We start from the raw sequence: 26,932 nt of genomic DNA, 5'->3' as shown, positions 1-26,932 counted from the left end.
CTCAGCAGGGGAGGGAACAGAGATCAGGCCGTCATCTACATAAAAGTGCCTCTCCACGAACTTTACTGTATCTGCACCATAGTCTTTTGAACCTGCTCTGATGGCCTTGCGTAGTCCATAAATGGCAACAGCGGGGGATGTTGAGTTGCCAAACACGTGGACTTTCATCCGGTACTCGACAACTTCTTTGTTTAGGTCATTGTCCCTATGCCACAGAAAACGAAGGAAGTTGCGGTGGTCTTCGCGTACCATAAAACAGTGAAACATTTGCTGTATATCTGCCATGATTGCAACACTTTCTGTCCGGAAGCGGAGAAGAACTCCGACAAGTGTGTTGTTTAAATCAGGGCCAGTAAGGAGGACATTGTTAAGTGAGACACCCAAGTACTGGGCACTAGAATCGAAGACAACCCTGATCTGATTGGGTTTTTGTGGGTGGTAGACTCCAAATGTTGGAAGATACCAACACTCTTCTCCTTTTTTCAGTGGGGGCCACCTCAGCGTGACCATTGGAGAGGATTTTTTCCATGAAGGCCACATAATGCTCCCGCATTTCAGGTTTCCTATTAAGGGTGCGTTTTAAGGAGGAGAACCTTGTGGCTGCCTGCTGTCTGTTGTTTGGTAATTGCTGGCGGGGTTCTTTAAATGGAAGTGGGGCGACCCAACTGTTGTCCACGTCTCTGAACATAGCATTGTCCATCATTTTCAGAAAGAGAGTGTCCTGTATTGAGTGAGCTGGTTTGTTGTCGTTATCTGTCTGGTTAAAAACCGTTTGACCCAGAGTTTGTTCGGGCGCTTTACCCGGCTTGTTTGTGTGTGGCATTTCTTTGAGTTGCAGGAGGCTGTTACATGGTTTGAAAACTGTAGGGCGGCCATTTTCCAGAATGACTGTCTTCAGGGTGCTGACTGTAGGCCTATGAACATTACCCAGACAGACCTCCCCAACTACAACCCACCCTAGATCTAGGCGCTGGGCGAAGGGGGCACTATGGGGGCCGTTAATTCTCTGCCTGACCTTGTGTGCCTGCAAAACGTCTCTCCCTAGTAGCAGGAGTATTTCGGCTTTAGAGTCTAGCTCTGGGATGTACTTTGCTATGGTTCGGAGGTGCGGCTGGTGTAGCACTGCACTGGGAGTTGGGATTTCACTCCTATTGTTAGGAATGTCCTGACACTCTATGAGCGATGGTAGAGGGATAACTACTGACCTATCCAGTGACTCGATATGGAAGCCTTCAGCTATTTTACCCCACGTTTCTACAACACCAGAGCATGTTCTAAGATTGTAGGAGAAAGGTTCACTTTTAATGTCAAAAAGTTCGAAGAACTCAGGCAGCTAAAGAACGATTGCTCTGATCGTCTAGTATTACATATGCCTTAACAGCTCTGTCCTTGTAACCTTTAGGGTACACCCATGCAAGACATATCTTGGAACATGAACGTCCCCACTGACCTGGACCGCACACGTCTGTGCAGCTTGTTGTGACATCAACCGTGTCGTGACTGTTTTCTCTCTCCCCGCCATTCTCTTGTGCGGAGGTGGAGCCTTGTTGGTCTGTGGTGGAGGACCGGGATGCATAACTGCGTCGTGACTTGTGCTGTCACATTCAGAACACTTTATTGAAGATTTGCATTCCTTCGCAAGATGAGTATCTGAAGAACAGCATCTGAAGCATATTCCTTTCTCTTTGAGGAAGGCCTTCCTTTCGTCCAGTGGTTTATTCCTAAATGTTCTGCATCTTTTGAGCGGGTGTGGCTTATTATGCAGTGGGCAGTTCCGGTTAAAGTCCTTGTTAGGGGGAGAAATATTGGTTTTGTGTACCGTAATAGGTTTGCTGGAGTTTAAGTTTTTTGCAAAGGGTTTTTCTGGTTTTAAGTTTTGCTGGTGGAAACTTGGATCATTGCGTTTCTTTGCCTCTTTACATATGAATTCACAGAAGTACTCAAAGGGTGGGAAACAGCCTTGGTTGTTCTCTTTATATTGAGAGCCATGTGACATCCACCTCTCCTGAAGTCCATATGGAAGTTTGTCTACGATTGGGCTAATTCCACGAGAAGTGTCCAGATAGAGTAGACCAGGCAGATGGCCGTCTTCCTTAGCGCCTTGAATCTCTTGCAGTAAGTCTCCTAGTTCACGTAGCTTGACATGATCTTTGACTGTTATTTTGGGGAAACTGTCCAACCGTTGGAAAAGTGACCTTTCGATTATTTCTGATGCTGCATAACATTCATTCAGTCTTTCCCATGCTTTGTATAGAGCTAATGTGGGGTTGTTGACATATACTGAACGTATGCGTTTCACCTGATCACCTGACTCCCCCCCTAACCACTTCGTCATGAGATCTAGCTCTTGAATGGGGGTGAGTTGGACCTCAGCTGTTGCACTGGTAAACGAAGAGCACCATGCTCTGTAATTCTCTGGCCTGTCGTCGAACTGGTAAAGGCCTGAGATTATTAAATCTCGACGTGCCATGTATTGGGCAAAGGGCTCTGCTGGATTTAAAATGCTGGCCGTGGTGTTACAGTTATGCTGAGGTGTGAATGGTGAGCCGCATGGGTTGAGAGAGGTATTTTGTTTCTCCACTTTAGGTTTTGTTTCACCTTTCAGCTGGCTGGGCTTATTTAGAGCAGCGATATTATCTTTGGTAAGCATTGTTTCAGAGTTGATAGGTTGTGGCTCTAAATTGCCTTCTTCAGAGGGATGCCACGTTACAAATGTGTTGGGTGAACTTGCTTGGGGACAAGAAGTGGTTGGTAATTTTCGTGGACTGGGAGATAGCTTGGTGTCCATTTGAGATCGTACATATTCATTTGTACGTTCTAGTTTTACACTTTCTGATGGAGATTTTCTACTCTCAGGTTCTTCTTGTATTGCTTCAGCTTCCTCTAGCACTTCTGCTTCAGCTACAGCAGCATCAGCTTCCCTCTGTAATGTTAACACTTCTAATTCTGCATCTATTTTTGCCTTTTCCAGTTCGCTTTGAGCTTTTTCAACCTTTAACTGTGCTTCTTTAGTTGCATAGCATGCTCTCACCTTTGCAGCCTCCGCTTTAGCTCGAGCATGGGCAGCGCTTACTGCTGATCCAGATGAGCGGCTGGTCCTTAAACTGCGTGCAGACTTGTTACTGGATGCCATTTTGACCGTGATGAATCATCAGTAGGCGCCTTTTCACTGTAGTGTTTTCAACGAGGATGTTGGTGACACCGAGTTAAACCACAAATGAAGACCCTGGAGTTTAGTTGCAGCTTGTTTAATTGTCTCCATGAACATGTGGTGAAAACTGAAATGACAGAAAATAAACTCTATCTCAACAGGTAGAAACATGTTTACATCAATAAAGTGCATTACTCTCACTAAAACAGTCATGTTAGCAAAATATACATTAATATCCAAAGCTATTTGTATAAACTGTCATATAAAGTAACTTACGGCGTTCCAGCCTGATAATTCAGAGAAGATGGCATCTGATTACATCTCCATGCTGCCTTCTGCATGAGGAGCCTGTTTCTCAGCAAAAACAGTGTTTGACCCAAACCGGAAGTGCTTGACCGGAACCGGAAGTGCGCCGCCCGAACAGGAAATACATTCTAGCGATATTTTCCTTTTAACTAAAACATATGTAAAGTATGAATTATTCATTTTAACAACACATATCAATGTTTTAATGACAAATCTTTTTAGAATTATTTATTTCAAACTTATGAACCTATTTATTCAGAGAAATGCCTTAAGGGCAACACAATACTTACTATGCTATGTATGATGAAAAAAACAAAAAACAAGAGCATTGAATGAGAAAGTGTGTCCGAACCTTTGACTGGTAATCAAGTACTCTGCGTTGCTCCCTCAGCCTTGTTAAAGGTAGGCTGAGGGAACCAGAACCTGAACATTACTGAAGCAGTGTGGCATCATGTTGACAAAGAAGGAAACAAAAGTCAGCATCCAAAAAAGAGCCTGAAATTGTGTTCTTTGTACTTATGGCTCAGATTTAATCAAAAGAAATTTTAAATTTTTTTAATTCTACAATTAAAATACTAATACAAATACTTCATAATGAGTTACATTTGTTGCTTTGAATTTGCTGCAATGTCTTTTTTTTTCCTCAAATATTTTAAAATTTGTCTGTGTGGAAACTTACTGGCATGGCAGCTGACCCCCAGAACATTCCCTTGACCTTGCTCCTCTTCCAGTCAGCCACCCAAAGAGTCTCCTAAATCCCCTGATCTCTCTCAGTCTTCATGTTGCTTACTCTTTTGCTCCCCTCTTGTTTGAATGTCTTGTTTCTATCTGTCTTTTCTCCCTCCACCCAACCCAGGCAGCATGAACTGTGTTGGACTTGTTGGCCATCCCTTGAGGCAGGGTTCAGTCATGATGGCTGGGCCCTGGTTCTGACTGTTATTCAGTTGTGTTTCTTTGGATTATGTTTGACTGTTTTAAGTTTTGGTTCTTGAAGTCCTAGGCATTATTTTGTTCCTTGTGTTTCATCTTTTGCTTTATATGTTATTTTATCATTTTAGTTTTTTATAATGGGTGATTTTTTTGAATTGGTTCTTGGATTATTACTTGTAGAGTCTGTTATTACTTACAGTTTCTTGTATAACCTTGTTCCATGTAGAATGAATGTATCTATCTATCTGTCTGTCTGTCTAGTTTTTATTTGTATTTGTTGAAATTGCTGGTTTTCTTTATTCATTCTGTGTTTTCCTTCTGTGAAGTTTACCTGTGTTCAGTGTGTCAGCTGTGGTTTTGATTCACTTCTTGTTTTATTTTTTTGGTCATCTTCTGTGTCTCATGTCTGGTTCTACTTCTTCTGTCTCTTGATTATTTTCAGCTGTGTTATAGTTTCTCTTCCGTGTCATCTTCCCCCATTACGTTTTTGTATTTATACCCTCTGTCTTCAATTAATTCCTGCTATTATCTGCTCTTTTTTTTCCCCTGCATGTATTTTTCCTGGACTTTCCTATCCTATTCCTCTTTTGCCTCCACAAAATATACAAAATTGGGTTTTTTTTTTCTATTGGGAAATTAAGCCTTTAGTACATCTACAATTTATGCTATAATCTCCATATTACACCATATTATAGTTATTTCTATAAATAAATAAATTATAATAAATCTGTTGATGCAGAAGTCTTCAAAAAAGGACAGATATGGCCTTGGCCATCAGGGAAGCCAGGAGGCAGTACAGATTGAGACTGGAGGGATACTACAACAACTCAGATTCCTGATGCATGTGGCAGGGCTTGCAACACATCACTGATTTCCAACAGAGTAGCAGCAGGGTCACAGCCAGCTGCAAAGCCCTACCAGATGATCTGAATGAGTTCTACGCTCACTTCGACACCCTCAACACCAACCAACACAGAGGGATTCTACCAGTAGAGGCATCACAGAGCTCCTCACTCACTGTGACTTTGACTGAAGTATGCAAGGTTCTGATGAGGACAAAACCCCAGAAAGCAGCTGGCCCTGACAACATCCTCGGCCCTGCTTCGAGGGTCTGCTCTTCAGAGCTGACTGAGGTGTTTACAGACATTTTTAATGTGTCCCTCACCCAGTCAGCTGTGCCCACATGCTTCAAGTCCAACCTAACCTGTTTGAATGGCTATCGCGCCATCGCAATCACTTCAATCATAATGAAGGAAAAGTTCTTCACTCTTGGACTGACACCCTCCCGATGTCACTGGGTCCTGGACTTCCTCACAGGCAGACCTCAGGCAGTCAGAGTTGGTACCAGGACATCAGGTACAAAGATAGTAAGCACAGGGATCCCCCAAGGCTGTGTGCTCAGTCCACTCCTGTACACCCTCTTCACCTATGACTCCATCCCTTCTCAGTGCAACACTTCCATCATTAAGTTCACTGATGACACAACCATCTTCGGGCTGATCACTGGTGGAGAGGAGGCTTCCAACACGGTACAGGGGGCCCAACTTGTGTCCTGGTGGCTGGAAAACAATCTCTCCTAAAATGCTGAGAAGTCTAAGGAGAAGATTGTTGACCCGAGGATGAGGAGAGACCAGCATGCCCCACTATACATCAACGAGACTCAGGTGGAGAGGGGGAACACCCTTAAATTCCAATGCACCCACATCAGTGAGGATCTCACCTGGACCCATAACACACGGCAGATCATCAAGAAGGCTCAACAATGACTCCTCTTACTAAGGAAGCTAAGAAAATTTGGATTACCCTCCAAACTGCTCAGCAACTTATACAGGTGAACAGTGGAGAGTATGCTGACAAACTCCATCATAGTGTGGTACAGGAATAGCACCATTAAGGACAGGAAGGCTCACCAGTGCGTCACAATTCATCTGTGGAGTACCCCTCCCACCACTACAAGGACATTTAAACACCAGGGTCAGAAAAAGGGCACACAATATCATTAACCTCCTAAGACCCGAACTCTTCCACGACATGCATTTTTAATTTCTCTTTGATATTTGGGCATATTGGGGCCCGATGAATGTAAAAACAAAGAATGACCAGATTTTTTTTTTTTACCTTATTTTTGTTTTTAAGAAAAATGAGAGCCACATATGAGGATATTCATTTAAAATTTTGATAGAACAGTAGCAGTATAATGTCCTCGTAAGTGGATATCAGGCCCTTGTAGAGCAAAATTGAGTATTTTGGTCTAAATAATCCAAAATGTGATGTCCACATATGTGGACGGCAGGTCCTAGGAGGTTAAGCACAGCACCCGCCACCCACAGCACACGTTGTTTACACTCCTGCCATCTAGCAGACGCTACAGGAGTTTGAAAGGGAGGACAACCAGACTAAAAAACAGTTTCTATCCACTGACTAATTGTTGTTCACTAACTAATTGTTGAACTTTGATTATCTGTCTTGATAACCTGACCTGTAAATTTGCAATTTTGAACATTTATATAAAATATAATACAACTTCATAAATATAAACTATTTTAATATTTGCGCATTCTGAATATCGTAACACTGTGACAGTGTTGCATAACTACTTGCACCTTAATATTTTTACTACACCCTACCCTTGTATATGAGCGCTTGCTCATAGAGGGTTTATTGTTAGAGTTATGGCTGTTTTCTTTGTAATATTCTAGGGTCTTTACCTCACAATAGAAAGCACCTAGAGGCAACTGTTGTCCAGGACGAGACAACGAACATCCACAATGTTCAGCAAATATCTCAGGCAGCAGAAACCCAAGAAAGAGGAGGAACCATCATGGAAGGACAGACCCCTGCACGGTATGTAGGGGAGACCGGTGATAGTTGTAACATTTTTGACATTTCTGTCTGTAAATTGGAGCTCTTTTAAGGTAGTGGATTGAAAATTTAATGCAAAGTATTTACATGTCTCTGCTATTAAATAGTGCAGCTATTTTCTCTGCAGCAAAATTACCCATTGCATGGTATGGTCTCAAACACAAAGAGTGAAATGTTACAATTAACCCCATAGTCTGGGTTAGTTGTAACATATCCTGGGGTGAAATGTAACACAATGAAATAAGGGTACTGACAAAACATTAACATGTAATCTTTTTTATTCAACACATGAATGCACATAGAGCCATTTATGTAGCTATGTGTGTGTGTGACAGAATGCAGAAATCTAGCTTTTGAACATATTCAACCCCCCAAAAAAGACAAATGATGGAATTTTCTGCAACTGAATATTTGATTAATTTTGGTTGGTCTTCCTTGAGTTTGGCCTCATTGGCTCAGTGGGCATTATAACCTACAACTCTTGCAAAAACTTTTGAACATAACAATGAAGCTGAAAAAATGTAGTTGTGCACCAGCATCGCAATTCCATTACTTTTTATCATGGCTTACCTTGGTGTGGTTTGCAAAGTGCTTCAGAAAGATGAGGAAATCTGTTTCTTGCACCCATCCTGATTTCCACTACCACTACTTCCTACTGGTCCATCTCTGACACAGTGGTCTGCATAATGTATGTGTGGGAACACAAACAGTGGTTGTGTTGCCAATGGCATTAACCGCATATACAAAGGCGACCAGTGAACCTCTCTCTGCTGATGTCGTTGCCCCAACTTGTTTAATATAAGTTAAAGTATTAGTGTGGTAAGTTGTAACATCTGCATTATTGTTACAACTAACCCAGACTGTTGCTGTTACAACTGACCCAGACTCCTATAGCCATGAATTAGCTAACATTACAGCCAACGGCTAAAACATTAGCACTAAAGACCTACACAGAATATATCCCCATAGATATACAAATAACATAATTTAAGTTTGATGAGTTTAACTGCAAAGCAGATAATGCTATTAGAAATTGAAATGAAGTAGAAAAACTTACTTTTTGGCATACAAATTACTTTTTTTTTCGTGTTAAATTGTCTGTTTGAGACAAAATGTGCTGATTTTTCACATGTGATTGCAGAACTGAATTGGGCATGCACAGGATGAGTTACATCATTTGAAACTTAGCCCTGGTTGGAGAAATTGGAAGTGTTACAACTAGAGATGGCACGATACCACTTTTTTATGTCCGATACCGATATCATAAATTTGGATATCTGCCAATACCGATATGAATCCGATATAGTGTATTTTTTAATCAATAAAACTGTTTTTTTAATATCTTGCTGCATTTTGTATAAGTTCATACTAAAGTTTAAATAAACAACAACACTAAAGCTATTCTGTTAAACCTGTATGTAAAAAATACACTGTACCCAAAATATTTCATAGTTCAGCAATACTGATCAATCTAATAAACTTAAACCTACTCCATCCTCCCTATTCTGGTATTTTAAAGAGTACTTAGCAGAAATATTAAGCAACCTAACTAATAGGGTTGCAAACTCCCAGCAAAAAAAAAATACGGAACCACCTCCCACCCTCCACCTCATGATGCTTAATCGACGTAATCAACTTTAATTTGATGCAGGGTGAAAAAAAATGCACAGAAATAAATTATTTTTCAAGAATAATTAAATAGATTCAACATCTTTCTTCAACAGAATTGCAGACTGCACAGATGGTACCTTCCCAAAGGAAAAAGTACTATAGCTTACTAGTGTATATTAGACTTAATAGTTACTATATACAGTAATGGACTTCTATACATTTTACATCAGATTAAAACTTTGGGTGTAAGAATCAGATAATTATTTATTAAAAGCTAGACATTTTAAATGAGAATAAGAAAGAAAAGTATGTCTTTGTGCCCCTTTTCCTGTTAATGCCCTATCGGCCCCCTGGCTAAACTTTGCTAGATCCGCCCCTGCACAGTTACCAGCCGTCAGCTACGTAGAAAAGGATCCTGGTGTAGAAAGTAATATTAAATAAATTCTAACAACAGCTTATCAAGCTTAAACGTGCTGCTGTTGTTCAGCCGCTGGTTTCCTCTTTCTGGTGCAAAGTGGGCCAAAAACAAAAAAGAGAGACGGACTCGCGACAGAAAAGCCGATCAGCTGATCATTGATCAGTTTCACGATTGAAGTAGCGGCAGGAGGAGGGAGAGAGAGAGGCAGTCGCTCCATATATCGGTTGTTAAGCTTAACATGGGAACGCTTTACAAACATTCAGGGATGAATTTACACACTTGCTTTACTTCTCTCTGGGATAACTTCCTCGGAGATGAAATGCTGGTTTGGTAGTGAGGCTACAAATACACACAGCCGCTCTATCACGTGAGGCACACTGCTCCTACATGCTACGGTTATGAGCCGAGTTACGCCGTGTCGCAAGTTTTGTGAGGTGCTTTTTTGATATTTAATGGATCGGATTACATTTTTTATTTCTCTCCGATATCCGATCCAGTAATTTAGGTCAGTATCGGACCGATACCGATATCTGATCGGTCCATCTCTAGTTACAACTGACCCACGTTACAACTATCCCCGGTCTCCCCTACAATCAGCAGACAGAGGAAGTGGCTGACATCCAGAAATCCTACCAGTGGCTAGACCAGGGGCAAATACTTTTTGACATCTAAAAGGAAGATAACACTGTATATATTGTTTTCTACCTTTGTGTGAACAACTAAGGTGTGCTGCTTATGAAATCCATAAAGTGCTACAGAGAAAATTACATTTTATTTATGTAATCAACACATTTTGAACTCTTAAAGAAATATAACAAAAGCAAAGACACCCAGCTGAACTAAAATGATCCATGTACCAAACAAAAACTGTTGTGAGCCGCCTCCCTTATATCTCCTTTGGGCTTTTGGAGCCTTGACCTGACTTTTAAAAAAATAATTGGTAAAAAAGCTCTATGCTGCTGAAAAATGAAAAATAGATATTTGCAAAATTCTGCCTAAATAGGGCTTTGGAGTTGACGTCACTGGAGGTGGGCCACGCCCCCTTTCCGCCATGACAGTAGGCTAGACACAGGATACAGCTTCAGCTATGGTTCGTACATGTTGTGTTATCAGTTGCAACGTTTGATCACACGATCGTGAAGGCAAGAACCTGGATAATGGGCTCTCTTTTCATCGTTTTTCAACCTGGAGGCAACGTGAGGGATCCCATGTATCCGATATTACTAAACAACAGTGTTGGTCAAGTTACTTGAAAAAAGTAATCAGTTACTAATTACTGATTACTTCCCCCAAAAAGTAATCCCGTTACTTTACTGATTACTTATTTTCAAAAGTAATCAATTACTTAGTTACTTAGTTACTTAGTTACTTTTTAAAAACACGATTTACAACCTGAATAGGTGATAAAGTGATAGATCTTTCAGCCCAATTCTACTTTTTCTGCATAATTCATCATACAAAATGTAATCAAATGGAAAAGTCTCTTTTAAAACTTGTTTTATTAGTTTTAATCTTTTAACTTTATGCATCAAGCAAAAATTAAATTATATGCAACATTCTCTGACTGGAAGAAATTTGTTTAACATTTAAACCTATTTTCTGCACATTCCAGCACATAAAATAAAATATTTTTTATGTTTACACTCACTCTTTCAAATAGATGAAAGTAAAACACAGCAGAAAATAAATAAAATCAAAGACTCAGCGGTCCTGTTGCTCTATTTTCACCTGTAAAGCAGGACTGGGGTAGGCGGAGGAGGTTTACCCTGGTGCAGGTGTGCCGCGCGGTCAGTGGAAGAATCCATGAGTTTCTCTGTGAATTTCACATTACGTCGTAGTACACTCGGTGCTTGCTTGGAAGTTTAGGGTTTTTTCGCTGTAAAAAAGTTTTCTTCCACGCACAACGGACACTAATGTTTTTGTCACTTTTATGGAATCAAACTCAAAATAAGGTCAGTACTTCCACGCTTTAAAGCGCTGCATGCTACACTCTGTCCCGCACTCCATATATTATGATCTGCAGACAGCTGTTGTCACGAACGTCGCACTCGCCACGTCACTGTCATGAGACGTTCTCGCATAAAAAAATCACGGTTTTAGTAACGCAGTAACGCAGCGTTCCTACGTGAAAGTAACGGTAATCTAATTACCGTTTTGCAATAGTAATCCCTTACATTACTCGTTACTTGAAAAAAGTAATCAGATTACAGTAACGCGTTACAAGTAACGCGTTACTGCCCATCTCTGCTAAACAAAGACGTCAGGCTTGCATTGCAGCGGTGAGACGAGCGGATCGAGTTCTGTGCAATCCCCAGCTTTTTGTTGGTTTGGTCTCCGCATCTTCTTTCCGGTGAGTTCTAAATTAATTCATATCACTATTAAAATGCTTTTAGTGTTATTTTCAATGTGCTGAGGTCATAGATAATGAGATAAAACATGCTAATGTGTGATGCTGCAGAACCACGTCATGTCATCATGTCGACTGAGTAGCTTATGATTTAGCATTATTGCAGGCAAACCAGCATATGAAATGGATGTAACAAATCCAGACTGGGCACCAACACTGCTCATGGGCCTCTAAAAACATACTAAATTGCTCTCATTGTACACTAATCCGCACATAACTTCCAGATGAATCACACACCTGTCATGTGCACTAATTTTATCTTACAGGCTTTTATGCAGCTGCAGAGTCTGAAGGTGTTCCCCCTGCAGAAGTAATCGATGAAGATCTGACAGAAGAACAACAACAAAATTACAATGTCATAGCTGTGGACAGCAGTTGTGTTGGACAAGTGGAGGTTGAGGTACCACCTGTAAATGTGGACAGTGGTGATCGGACAGACAGCATCACAGAAGCTAAAGGGCAGACGAAGCATTGTGTGTGCAATGAACAGGGCAGAGCAGAAATAAACACAACACTGCTTGATAAGATTAAGGTTTGCTGTGTTTTGGTGAATATGTGCCCCAGTGTGGTTGTCAAACCAGCGCCAAATGAAACTTGCTCTTGTTGAGTATTCATAAAGCTGTTGTGTTGCATGTGTAGTTCATTGTAAATAATTGTACTTTGTGTGAAGTAGTTTCAATAAAACAGAAAAGAATAGTATACATGTTTGTTTTTTTTTATTCTTGATCTTATCACATGTACTTAGCAAGTACATAGAAATGAAATGCAAACTATTTACATGGCAACACACAGCTGGCATCAATCTTGAACCACAAAATGAAACATTACAGGCTATTTAGAGCAGCACATTGTTTGGAGAAGTATTTCCCAACAAGTTCAGGAAGACACACTTTAAGAAAGAAGTCTTGTGCTTGCTTTAAACGTGGTTCCCAGAAATCCACATCAGGGAAGATGCGTATGACAGGTCTCTCTGTGTCAACACAACGAGGTCACAGTGCAGTTTCATTCAGTCGTTGTGAGTGCAGTACCTGAAACACACAAAAACCACTTTTAATAAAAGGTCTGTAATGAACCAAGGCTAATATAGATGGTTTGGCTGTATGTGCAAATCAAAACTGTAACAAGGAAGTTGTTTAGAAAGTTATCATGTTCAAACCGACTTACCTTTGTCTTAACGACAACGTACAGTTGTCGCAGCGTGAGGCATAAAGATGGACAAATCTTGCACCCAGCCGTTCGTGAATTGGATGTGGGCCTCCAGGATTTATAATTCTTAAACTGGTTTGCTGTGTATGCGCTGACTCCACAGACAAGGTATGCAAAGATCGGGATAGGACAAAGGCGGTAAGATAAAATTAGTGCACATGACAGGTGTGTGATTCATCTGGAAGTTATGTGCGGATTAGTGTACAATGAGAGCAATTTAGTATGTTTTAGAGGCCCATGAGCAGTGTTGGTGCCCAGTCTGGATTTGTTACATCCATTTCATATGCTGGTTTGCCTGCAATAATGCTAAATCATAAGCTACTCAGTCGACATGATGACATGACGTGGTTCTGCAGCATCACACATTAGCATGTTTTATCTCATTATCTATGACCTCAGCACATTGAAAATATCACTAAAAGCATTTTAATAGTGATATGAATTAATTTAGAACTCACCGGAAAGAAGATGCGGAGACCAAACCAACAAAAAGCTGGGGATTGCACAGAACTCGATCCGCTCGTCTCACCGCTGCAATGCAAGCCTGACGTCTTTGTTTAGTAATATCGGATACATGGGATCCCTCACGTTGCCTCCAGGTTGAAAAACGATGAAAAGAGAGCCCATTATCCAGCTTCTTGCCTTCACGATCGTGTGATCAAACGTTGAACTGATAACACAACACGTACGAACCATAGCTGAAGCTGTATCCTGTGTCTAGCCTACTGTCATGGCGGAAAGGGGCGTGGCCCACCTCCAGTGACATCACGCTCCAAAGCCCTATATGTATTTTACCTGGTTAATGCGTGCGGCGGGGGCGTGGTCTGCAGCGGAGGCGGACGCACCTGAGCGGCACCCGCAATCCCGCCTCGCCGCCTTAAAGTCTGTGCTCTCTCTGCTGTTGTTGGTGGTGGTGTGTGTCGGGCTGTGAGTGAGCTGCGGAAGCTACAGCCGGCTGTATGCGTACAGCAACCGTGTGTGAAAAGTGGTCAATAAAGAGATGCTGAAAAGCGCGTTCATGCAAACATCGTCGGGTCTGCCGTGATGTGTTTACAATGGGACTTCTGATCCTGAACCTCTGCTCACAGCATCTGCTAATCGGTGCTGTGCGAAGTCAGTTTACACAGGACTGTAAGCTGTCATCTGTCGTCTGTGTGGCGTGAGCAGTGGCTTGTCTTTAACATAGTTCACGGTGGAGCTGCTGACATAATGTGGATCCGAAGATCCATAATTGGCCTACCTGGGGTTGAAAGTCTCGATAAATGCACGGTGTTTCGGCGGGAATACCGGCTTCCGCGAGTGTGACGCTTATATTGAGCGAGGAAAAATAATAGAATATAATTTTATATTTATATTTCAATATCACAATAATCTTCCAATTTAGAACTACAAGTTTAAAAGAACTAACATAAATAAAATACACTTCAGCGAAATACTTCTAATTTATTTTCCCAAACCACGCAGAGCTGCACTATAAGGACTAAAGAGCCGCATGCGGCTCCGGAGCCGCGGGTTGCCGACCCCTGGGCTAGACAAAGCTGGAGTGAAAGACAGCACAGAGGTACTAATCATGGCAGCACAGGAACAAGCTCTAAGATCCTTAGAGGCTGGGGTCTATCACACCATGCAATACCCCAGGCAGTAGCGGTTTTAGATACGGGCGACACGGGCGGTTGCCCGGGGCGGCATCGTGATGGGGGGCGGCATCACGGGCATCGGCAAAAAAATAAAAAATAAAAAAAAATGCTCGTACTCATGCTGCCCCGACGGCAGCCAGCGCATAGTGGGAATGTCATAGGCACCGATCGGTTTTCTATCGCCCATTTGCTGGGAGTAAGGGCGCCCTCCGTTTGCGAGGTGCGCCTGCTGCTTGGGGCACAGGGAGGAGAGGGCGGGCGGCGGGGATTCTCTGGCTGGCTGGAGCAGCATCTAATAACCAACTCGCAAAATAAAACAAAATAAAAACAAAACAACAAACACGAAAACACCGGACATTATGATACAGACTTATAATTTGCACCGATGTTTTTTCGAAATTCTATACACGAAAACTGAGCGCGAGAGCCCTCGGTGCGCCTGCGCGCTGCTGAAGTCAAAGTAAACTTTATTGTCATCTCCGCTACATACAGTCCAGTATATGAGACGAGACGACGAGGCTCCAGTTACAGCAGTGCAAGTAAACGAACAATAAATATAGTAGAGTAAGAAAATAAATATACACTTTAGGACTCGGGGTAAAGGGATCAATAACAATTTAAAATTTATAATTTACAGTTTGATGATTTAAAGTCTCACACATAACCCGTCGAAAGGGGAGGAGAGCCTTGCTGCTTCCAGATAGAGCACATTTCATTCATAATGTTGTAAATCCAAGCCCATTATGTATTCATGATTAGAATCCTGGGTTGTGTGAAATCCCAGAAATAAACCCCAGACAAAGTTAATCTGTGAACTAAGGTGTAGGTCTGTTACGTTATGTTGTGGTGATCCTCTGGTTGAGGGATGGGTGTTCATACTGGAGTGCAAAATTAAAACCAATGGAAGATGGACAAGAAAAGTTCAAAGCCATCAGGTGCTCAGTTTAGAAAAAAGAGAAAAGAAGAGGAGAAGAAACGAACAAATGATACAGGTAAGCAGATGTGTCATTGGATAATGGCAGGTCATCCTGAAACAATCAGAATCAGAATGCTTTATTAATCCCTAAGGAAATAATGTGGGTTACAACTGCCCACAAAATAGTAACAGTAACAGACTAAACTCCAAACAATACATTATGTTACAGATTTTAATATTAATTAGTCATTGTCAATTGTTGATTTGTCCTGTTCTCATTGTATGATGAATTATGATGGCTGTTTGGTAGCCATACTATGCATACTCTCTCTCTCTCTTCATATGTGTGTGTGGACAACAGTTTTATGTTAATGTACAATCCTTAACATGTTTTGTGTGTGTGTGTGTGTGTGGGGGCGCCAGAGGAGTGTTCGCCCAGGGCGCCAAACAGGCTAGGACCGCCACTGACCCCAGGTACAGGCTGTGTAGAGATGCCCCTGAGACAATCCAGCACATAACAGCAGGGTGCAAGATGCAAACAGGCAGGGCATACATGGAACGCCATAACCAAGTTGCTGGCATAGTATACAGAAACATCTGTGCCGAGTATAACCTGGAAGTCCTGAGGTTAAAATGAGAGACACCACCAAGGGTGGTGGAGAATGGCTGATCTAAGATCCTGTGGGACTTGTACAGACGGACAAATTGGTGATGGCTAATCAATCGGACATGGTGGTGGTAGACAAGCAGACAAAGACGACTGTAGTGATAGACATAGTGATACTGAATGACAGCAACATCAGGAAGAAGGAACACAAGAAGCTGGAGAAGTACCAAGGGGTCAGACAAGAGCTCAAGAAGATATGGAGGGTGAAGGTAACAGTGGTCCCAGTGGTAATCGGAGCACTCGGTGCAATAACCCACAAGCTAGGCAAGTGGCTCCAGCAGATCCCAGGAAAAAAATCCCTGTCCAGAAGAGCGCAGTCCTAGGAACAGCTAAGATACAGTGCAGGACCCTCAAGCTCCCAGTTTTGATTCAACATCAAAACCTGACGTTGTTTCAACGTTAAAAATGGGTGCAAGAGTGACGTTGGGTCAACGTCACACTTCAACGTTGATTCAATGACGTCGCCTGATATTGACTCAACATTGTTTCAATGTTTCCTTGCTATCTGGGAAGCTTGAAGGATAGACCGCCCACAGGGGCGAAAGGGGAAGATCATTGTCACATGTAAATAAACATGTGACCAACAATCTAATTAAAGACTTTTTTTTTTCTTTTAACTTTGTGCTTTATTTTTTATGTATAATCGCAACATTTTCATTTTGTATTGTGACCATGATTTGTGTAAAGCGATTAAATTTTAAAAGTCAAAAAAAAAAGTCAAAAAAAAAAAGACTGAAGCAACAAGTATGAAACACAAAATTTGTGCCACTGACAAAACTTTTGGAAACAACTGTAACGATTTTATGATTATCTAAATTAAGGTGATGACATGCTGCAAACATATGCAGAAGAGATGTGGCTGTGGTTATACAATTTTGTCTAACAAAGAAAGCTCTCTGTTTCAGTATTTAAGAATTGTTTCCCCTTTCTTCAGCTCAGAAATGTCCAATTGTTGAATGTTGAAAGCAGAAGTCAAATGACAGCTCCTCAGTTAAGATGACTATAACAATGTTCTTGTTGGTTAAAGTTTTCACAAATTGTTCTGTGTTGCTGATTTCTAACAGGATGCATTGCAGGCTGTTGCTGACTGTGTGACAAACACGTAACAGAGAGGAGACATGAAAGCTGTGGTTGGACTGCTGGTGCTGCTGGTCAGAGTTTCTCATGGTGAGTTTGTTTCAGGTTTTTCCACTTAAACTTCATTTTAAATGACTTATAACATGCTTTGCAGAAATAAGATGAAGTGCACACAATAAATATATTAAATTATCATTTATTGATGATTAAAAATAATCTTGAGTACCAAAATACTGAAAAGCATTTCCATATTCAGTTATAAATATGCACACATGCATTTCATACCTCCATCTAGTTCTAATGAATTAAGTACTTGCTAATACAATACTAAAACCTTAACAATGCTTAATGGTTTTACATTATTATAAAGTGCTACCAGTATTTCTTCTGTTTCTGTGAAAACAATACATCCCTGATAACACATGGAGCATTAAATGCTCATTTACTGAGTTAAAACATTTTCTCACTTCTTCTGGAAAATTTTAAAAGCTGAGCATCTGAAAAATGTAACACCTTGTACAATGTGTCTTTTATGCATATAATAATTTTAGCCCATTAGCTCTCCATAACAAAGTAGTTTTAGCTTCAGAACAGGAAGATTAAATTATGAGAAAAAGTATGAGTTCAGAAGTGTGATTCAGCAGCACCGTATAAATGTATTTTATTACAACCTGTACACATGTAGTGCCTTCTTGTGAATACTGAAAATGACATTGATATATATTAACATTAAAACCATCTGTTTCACTGAAGGAAGGTGGAAGATGTGGAAGGTGACAGCCAGTTAGGGGTCACGATGTCATTCCTAGATAGTTGTATGAGATTTCCAAAAGAGTACAGTTCTAGGAACAGCAAAGATACTTCACAGGACCCTCAAAACTCCCAGGTTTCTGGTAGAGGCCTAAGCTTGAAGGATATTTTGCCAGAAGTTTTCACTCAACCACTAAAATCATTGATTCCAGTAGATACAATCACTTCCATGGCCACAAGCACCTAGGTATGCAGACTGCTTGTATAAAAATTTGTGAAAGGATGGGTCACTCTTAGGACCTCAGTAAGTTTCAGCGTGGTATCATAATAGTATGCCAATTTTCGAGTCCAGTCATAAAATTTCTTCACTACTTCCTCAGATATTCCACAGTCAGCTGTTATAACAAAGTCCAAGTGATTGCGAATGAGAGCATCTCAGCCACGAAATGGTATTCAATGTGAAATCACAGCACAGGTTCATCAGGTGCACAGTGTGCAGAGGTCACCAATTTTCTGCAGAGTCTTTTGCTATAGACCTCCAAACTTCGTGTGACCTTCCAATTAACACAAGATTGAGCAGCTGCACCTGAGCCTTACATCACCAAACACAATGAAAGCATCGAATGCAGTGGTGTAAAGCACCGTGCCACTAAACTCTAGAGCATTAGACATGTTCTCTGGAGTGAAGAACCGCCCGTCTCCATCTGGCAATCTGATGGATTAGTATGGGTTTGGAGATTGCCAGGAAAACTCTAGTTGTCTGACTGCAATGTGCCAAATGTAATGTTTGGCGGAGGGGGAATTGTGGCGTTTGGTTGTTTGTTAGAAGTTCAGCTCAGCCCCTTATTTCCAGTTAAAGTTAATGCTGTAACAACAAGAAACTTCTTTACCACTAGGGGCTGCCAATAGTTCAAGAAATAGTTCTGACATAGTAGCACTGCTTTGACGTTTAGGTTAAAATTAAATAGTAAACATTCAAACCCAGTTTGGTTTAACTGTATTTTACAGTGATGTAGCTTATGATTATTCTCTCATGGAAACTTATTTCTGTAATTAATTATTTTTCTGTTAACACTTGACTGTTTTATGTCTTGTTGAGTATGAATGACAAATTGTTCCCTCTCTTCCTCCCAGTCCATCACATCTGAATGATCTTTTTTCTTGAAGGCTAAAAGAGGAAGAAAAACTGATACCGCTTTCTTTCTTCCTCTCAGCATGTGAAAAGATAATTTTAACTTCAGTAAAACCTCACCTCAATGTTTTCACATGTTCTCCTTTGAGGCTGATCACTAACAGGATAGATCGAGACCTGTTCACGCTTGTTTTTTAAAACATAAAGAGATAAAATTCAGAACATGGAAGCTGTATTCAAACTGTTCCTCATGTTGCTCGGAGTCTCTCATGGTGAGCTACTAAATTTTTTCCATGTGGTGCTTCATTAATACTAAACTTCTATGTTTTATTCATGTTTTGTGGCTACGAGAAAGTAAACACAGATGAACTGATTAAATATTATCTAAAATAAAAATACATATAAAATAACTAGATTGGACAATCTATACCACTATGCTGGCAAAAATACAAATTTTAATATTATGTCTTTTGAATCATTTTAAAATTATTAGGGTCTTTGTCACAAATGAAGGTAAGAACTTATTCATAAACAACAATTTTATAATTGCGGAGCTTTTTTTCTTTTTTGTTTCTTTTCTTTTGTTGAAAAACGGCACAGACGAATTGCAGCATTTAAAACATGGACGGCAGAATACTGAAGCTACAGCAGCTGTTCTACAAAAGACATGTCAGCTGAAACCTTACTGTCTTTCAGTGACAAACCTGTGTGATGCATCTGCAAATACTAAATGTTTATTTGCATACTGTGAACTGAGACAGACACACAGTAGCCACAAAAGTGCTATTTTTGATTGAGGTAAGCATTTGCATGCTGCAGATGCAAATGTTTACCTTCTAACAGAGACTGAGCACTCAAAACTGTGATATTATTTTTTTATTTTCTTGACTTTCATTTTTTCTCTTTTACAGGTGTGGAAACTTACTGTGATGGCAGACAGGATGGAGCTCAGTGTTTTGGAGTTTTGGGAGGAAGTGTAGACATACAGCTGATGAACGGAACCTCAGAAATACCTAAATACCAATATTTAAAGAATTCATTAGTACTACTACATGTGTCAGCCAAACATGTTCTGTCTAATACCATAGGACACAGATCTCTCATTTCCCCCAGTAATGGAACATTTAGGATCAATAACTTGAGCAGGAATGACAGTGGTGATTATACCCTTCAAACCTTTGATTCAGATGCACGATCAACAGGCAAGCGGACTTTACACTTGTTTATTCAAGGTAATTATTTTCCCTGCTCGGAAATTAAGGCTATTGATAGATATACATGTAATAGCATTTTAGCAGTATATATGTTCTTCAATTACAATAATAAGGAATAACCAGGATCCTGTTATACTACCAAAACTCATCTGTGTGTGTTTCTCTCAGCTCCTGTGTCCTCTGTCCTGCTGGTCTCTGAGTGTCTGTCCCAGGGAGAGAGGAGGGTGTCCTGCTCCTCTGAGGGAGGGGACAGTCCTCAGTACAGCTGGACTCTGGATGGACGCACACTGACAGATGCTGAGCTCTTTTCTGAAAATAATGAGACTAACATCATCACTCTGAAACAGCACGTCTCAGGACGTCTGGTCTGCTCAGTCAGGAACAACGTCAGTAATGTCTCCAAAGAGGAGATGATATCCACCTGTGGTGAGGGAGAACATTGTGATAATCACAAATATGATCATTTTGGTCACTTTGTCTTACATAAATAATCTGTTTTTGCTCTCAGGCTTCATTTTCATTAACTGCACTTCAGTCAATGGGACACAGATATCAGGGTGGGTGCATGCAGCCAATATAACCTTGTGTATTAAACCAACAACACAACCAACACGAGACCCTACCATGATCACGCAAACTGCTGTGACTGAAGGGACTGACAGAGTGCCAATTGAAAAGCCAACTGATATCCTCAGTCCACCTTTCAGCAGGTCTCAGCTGTGGTACATTAGTAAGTGAAAATTCATTCTACTAGTAGATCCGTTAATGTTCTTTTCTAATTTGTTCTTTCTTAATTAAAAAAAAAGTGTTTTCTGAATTGTTTGGTATTGTGTCCTGTTAAAACAGGTATTTTGTCACTGATCAGTTCTGTTCTCTTAGCGCTCCTAATTTTATTAGTTGTGGGTGTAGCAGTCATCTGGGCTCAGAGGAAAAAGCAAAACAACAAACCTACAAAACAAAAAGGTATGAAAATCCCTGTTGTTCATACTCATGTAGCTCAGACTGCCTTTTTACATTTTTTCTAAGATTCGAGAAGGTTTATTATCATTTTGATGGTATTTACAGAAATACACAGGCTGAAATGAAATATTGTTTCTCACCAGCATCTACCTCTACATTTTTGATTTTCTGCCAAGAGTTTATAATTCTGGCATATGTCAGTAAAATTTCAATTCAATTCAATTCAATTTTATTTGTATAGCGCCAAATCACAACAAAAGTTTTGAGTGTATCATTTATCAGCTGGCTTTAATACAGTAACGAGAAATGTGAGGAAACAGTTTCAAGACTGTGAGCATTTTTGTTTAAATCTTATAAAAAAGGTTTTGTGAAAAGTCAAACCACTCAGTCACTTTAATACTATGTTTTTGTCACTCCTTCTCGCTACAATATAGATGAAGAAGATGATGAGGAAGTAACCTACGCTGATGTCAGGTTCATGAAACACCGGGAGAAGGAAATGGAGCAAAAGTCTGAGGAGGAGGTGGAGGTGGAGTATGGCCAGGTCAAGTTTTCAAAGCGACCTCTGTACACTGAACCTACAGAAGATGACTGTTTGTATGCCAATGTTAAAAAATCAGATGATTTGAGTAATCAGTGTTTTTATACATACTGCACAACAGAGTGAGAAAGTATGTCAAGATGCTTCAGGTGATTTCCATTCAGAAAAATACCAACCATCAAAGCTCATATATATTGATTTATGGATCTTCTTTACTTTCACTGCACTTCTCTATCACAACAGAACATCAGTACATCTATTGGATCTTATATTTGTTTTGTCACCAAAATATTTGTGTCCCACTTGTGAATAACTATTCTGCCACTTGGTGTTCCCACAGTACAATCATCCTGTACCCTGTACCCAGATGACTTTTGATCTGATTTCTTTATAGTCGTTAACGAAAAAGTGGGAAAGCGCAAAATACATGTATCTGACATATATCATTTGTGTGAGATATATCATATATAGGTATATACATATATACATATATATATATATATATATATATATATATATATATATATATATATATATAAACAGTGTTTAATTTAAATGTTAAACTCGACTGATGATTTTCTATCTGAATAAAAGATTTTACACTAATATTTACCACTGTCATTCTTACTCAGATTACTGATCCTGAATGTTCCATTACTGGGGGAAAAAAGAGATTTAGTTTCTATGATATCAGGAATAACCTCATTATTTCTTAAATCTAGTATTTTTAATGAATTCTTTAACTTTTGTTAAATAATTCTATGTAAATGTCCACACTTCATCCCAATCCTGTCAACCATCAAGAAGTCCCCTAACTTACAAACAAAAAAGTAAAAAAAAAAAACACAATTGTCATCATGTAAAGGTAATATTGGCATATTTTTACCCAAAGTACAACTTGTAATTTTGTGGTTTCAGCCTGTCTGACTGTGTTTTTGTAAACATGCATTTGTTTGTGTGCAGAGGGCATCACTGTGACTTAAATGCATCATTCAAGCCTTCAAAAAAACTAAATTCATGTGTGACTAAGAGGAAGAGAGGAAACCATTCATCATCCATATAAAAAACAGTTTTTGAGACTGATATCTTCAATAAATATCCATATTCCAGTACTTTACAAATCAGTAGAATAATGTTAAGACTCTGCACAGTTTCCCCGCATCCATGCCCTCACAGGAGCACTACAGGAGGAACAGTGCTATCTGGTGGCATGCATCTAAACATCTTTTCTACTCAGCAAGCCAGTGAGGGTATAATAGAGACCGCTAATAGAATCACATATAGACAAAACAGAGCTTCATCACTATTCACTCTCTGTCAACTCAGCAGGCAGCTCTCAGCTGAGCTTCTTTTGCACAGCTACAAACTGGCACAACCTACATTGTCCATATTTCCTGTTAGTGATCAGATTCATGCCCTGTGACAGACTGGCGACCAGTCCAGGGTACCCTGCCTCTCACCCTAAGACAGCTGGGATAGTCTCCAGGCCCTCCGGGACAATAAATATGATGCTAATGGTGTGGTGTATTATCAGTAAACAAGTGTCTTTCAGTGTTTATCTAATATCATATTAATGACCTACAAAAGCAAACTAAATACAGCAGAACTCTGCCAATTAATTATTCTCTTGATGGACTTGACCAGCCTGATTTGAGGTGTGCAGATCATCAAAGCTCCAGAGGTTCCATGTCAGGCTGGCTATAGTTCCAATACATTACAGAAAAAAACTCTGACACAGTCTGATACATGTCATAATAGAAAATAGACAGATGGATCTGGGGCTTATATCATACAACCTGTAATTTGTAAAATGGAAAAAAAAAAAAAACCTCATAATGCTAAATAAAAACTAATGTACAAAAGTCATGTGTCATCTCACTTTGTTACATTTTGCTCCCAAGAAGCCAGGTTTTCTCGTTTAAAAGCAGGCTTAAGCAAAAGTTCTCCAGACTTTCTAGAGGTCTTAAAAAGTCTCAGTGATACTCTCTTGCTTTCTCTCTCTCTTTTTCTGTTTCATGTGTATGTATATAAATAAATATGGTAACTTATTAATATATTTTAACAGACTGCAACAATTTATTTGCTTTTAGCTTTTAAATAAAAGTCAAAGATCATTGTCACTATATCATAAACATTTAAACAACAATCTAATTGAAAACTGAAGCAACAAGTATGAAAAACATAATTTGTACCACTAACAAAACTTTTGGCCAAAACTGTAACGATAGTGAGTTCTGATTTTATAAAAATCTTTATTAAGGTGACGACACACTTTAAACATATGCAGAAGAGATGCATCGTCTTACAAAGAACAGCTCTCTGTTTCAGTACTTATAAGGATCGTTTTCTTCTCTTCAGCTCAGAAATGTCCAGTTATGGTGTGATGAAAGTGGAAGTAAAATGAGAGCTCCTCAGTTACACCTCAGAGAAAAATAAAGATGACTATAACAATGTTCTTATTGGCTGAAGTTTTCACTCTTTCTCCTCTGTTGATGATCTCTAATAAGATGCATTGCACGCTGTTGCTGACTGGGTGACAGACACGTAACAGAGAGGAGACATGAACGCTGTGGTGGGACTGCTGGTGCTGCTGGTCAGAGTTTCTCATGGTGAGCTTTTTTAAGGTTTTTCCACTAAAATTTTATTTTAAATGATTAATCACATGCTTTGAAGAAATAAGACGAAGTGCACACGATAAAAGTTTTAAATTATCCTTTATTGGTAATTAAAAAATTATCTCAAATACTAAAATACTGAAAAGCATTTCCATATTCAGTAAAAAACACGTACACATGCATCTCATACATCCATCTATTTCTCAAGCAGGGCTTTTCGTAGAGGTAAACGTGGTGTACATCCTGGACAGGCTGTCAGTCCATGGCAGGTTGTGCACACATTTCCGAATCAATTGTACCTTTCTCTTTGTTTCTGCTACACAAAACCAGCTTACTCTTTGCACACTTTTTTGTTTGTTTTCATGGCATCGTTTTCATGTCACTTTTAGATCCATTTTGAGTTTTATATGTTAAAGTTTAGCTGTTCATCTTGCCTACTGAACTCTCCATATCAACTGTCTTGATAGAAAAAGTGGAAACAATCTTGCTAATGTTTTCTTCTTTTGCCATGATTTCAGTGTTGAGGTTTAACACAATCTGCGAAAAAGATTATTTTCAAAAAAAAAATTTGAAGGATATAAAATTTTCACCTGAATGTAGAACAGGAATGAATCAGATGATTTGGACAAAGAGAGTTCAATATTTGGTTGGAATTCTTAGTACCAATGAGATGATATTGACTACTGACAACTGCTTTAAGTAGTTAATACTAAGATACTGAAAGCAGATGTCAAATGTAATAGTAATTACTTCCTGTCTGGTCTAAATTTACGTGTTCTTGTCTGAAACTGATCACTAACAGGAAACATGCTCAGTGTAGGTTGCACAAGTTTACATCTGTGTTAAGTAGAGGAGTTTGTGTTAAAGCTGCCTTGTGATTAAATAGGGAAGCCGTGTTTTGACGGGAATTGAGGAGTCTGTTATAGTATGCTGTTTATTGGGGGGGGGGGTTGATTTTTGTTTGTTTGTTTGTTTGCACATGTACCAGCTGTGTTATCAAGTCCAGTATTGGAGCACATTTTCATATCATCCAATAAAACTATAATAAACCAAAGTGTATGACTGTAACTCATCCTGTCCTGAATGGCACTGGGTGAAAGCCACCGAACATTCACCCAAAACATTACACAAAACTTTAAAAACTTACAGGAGTATAAAATGAACCCCATCAATGATGGCTGCTTTTAGAAGATTGAATTCTTTAAATCAGATATAGTTTATTTTGCTATTATAACAGACAGTACAATGAAACACTTGCCATTGTACTGCCCATCAAGGTCACTGTAAAATAAAATAAATGGTCTTCTTTAAGTTTTTTTTCGCCTCTCATCCAAAATGTTCCTTCAGTTTTAGAACAGCTGGTGGAGACTCCAATGTAATAAACCCCTGATGGGGGCTATCCCAGCAAAGGTGGTCACGAGGGTTGTTAGCCCACTATGATCAAGTCAGTCAAACAGAGTAATATACCTGAATGCAGTTTAATATGTTAATAGGGGGTTTCTCTAATGTTGCGAGGCCTTCATCTTTGTGGAGGTGGCATGTTTTGTGATTTTATGCTATAAAAATAAAAATGCACAGAACTGAATTATGACAGTACAGGAAGGTAAGTGTAAGAAATGAAAAAAAAGGTGTGAAAGTTTGTCAATGAAGTCTGAAGTAGCATTATTATTATTCACCACTAGAGGGTGCCATCATTTGTAGAAAATAATTTGTGAAAGCAGTGTTATTCCTAAAATGTTCAAGTTTTAAAATGAAACGATAAAAGCTCAAAATCAGCGTAGCTGTATTTGTGTATTGTGATTAAGAATGTTTTAGTGGAATATAAGAAAAAAGAAATAAAAAATTGATAATTAATTTTTGTAAACATTGACTGTTAAATATCCAAAATGAACTCTTGTCAAGCCGTTAAAGATCAACCTGACAGAGTTAGGATTTCCAACAGTAAAATTTCAAATTTTTTATATATTCTTCTGTAATCTGAAATCTTATGTAGAGGTTGAAAATGTATCATTATTATTATTATTTTTATTTTTATTATTATTATTATTTGACTGTGAAGGGCAATGAAAAATCATTTATTTTGTTAATTTTTGTCACCTAAACTTATTTCTGAAGTTGATCATTTCTTTTTTGATGAGTTTGAAGTTTGAGAGCTGCTGACTGGATCAGCAGAGGCTGAGTGGTGAGCATACATAGATGGTGCAGATGGACTGTTTATGTTTTTGTAGTCTCCCATGGTAAGCTGTTCAGCTCTCCTCAAGGTGTTTCAGCAACATGCTTTGAAGCTAGGTAGAAGCTGTACACCAGTACAGCCAAAAAACGAGTTTCATTATTTTCATCCATGCTCAATCATCCAGGTAAGTAACTTCTTCAGTCTGAAGAAGTCACTTGGATGAGTGACGAAACGTTTCTCCCACAAAACGCTACGTCCAGATGAACAGAATCAACTTTTGGAGAGTTTCATTATTCTTACTAAGAAGCAGCTCCACCTTCTCTTCTTCTTTCAGCTTGGTCACCACAGCAGATCATCTG

The 26,932-nt window shown here is 39.5% G+C and overlaps 1 protein-coding gene across 2 annotated transcripts; it reads left to right on the top strand.

Annotated features, from left to right (window-relative positions):
• Window positions 1–7,206: 7,206 nt before the first annotated feature.
• On the top strand, window positions 7,207–22,242 carry LOC120432778. Of its 2 annotated transcripts, XM_039597941.1 has the most exons (7): window positions 7,207–7,231; window positions 17,176–17,278; window positions 19,982–20,302; window positions 20,453–20,710; window positions 20,793–21,014; window positions 21,164–21,247; window positions 21,679–22,242. In XM_039597941.1, exons 2-7 carry the CDS (start codon window positions 17,230–17,232, stop codon window positions 21,909–21,911), a joined length of 1,167 nt encoding a protein of 388 aa, XP_039453875.1. In that variant the 5' UTR covers window positions 7,207–7,231; window positions 17,176–17,229; the 3' UTR covers window positions 21,912–22,242. The 2 variants fall into 2 exon arrangements, with proteins under 2 accessions (XP_039453875.1, XP_039453882.1); XM_039597948.1 differs by lacking the exons at window positions 7,207–7,231; window positions 17,176–17,278 and adding an exon at window positions 19,234–19,342.
• The last annotated feature ends 4,690 nt before the right edge of the window (window positions 22,243–26,932 follow it).

Source organism: Oreochromis aureus, linkage group 2 (genome assembly GCF_013358895.1).
Source record: "Oreochromis aureus strain Israel breed Guangdong linkage group 2, ZZ_aureus, whole genome shotgun sequence".
Classification (NCBI taxonomy): Eukaryota; Metazoa; Chordata; class Actinopteri; order Cichliformes; family Cichlidae; genus Oreochromis; species Oreochromis aureus.
The sequence above is the reverse complement of the archived record's forward strand: the minus strand, read 5'-3'. Positions and strand labels throughout refer to the sequence as shown.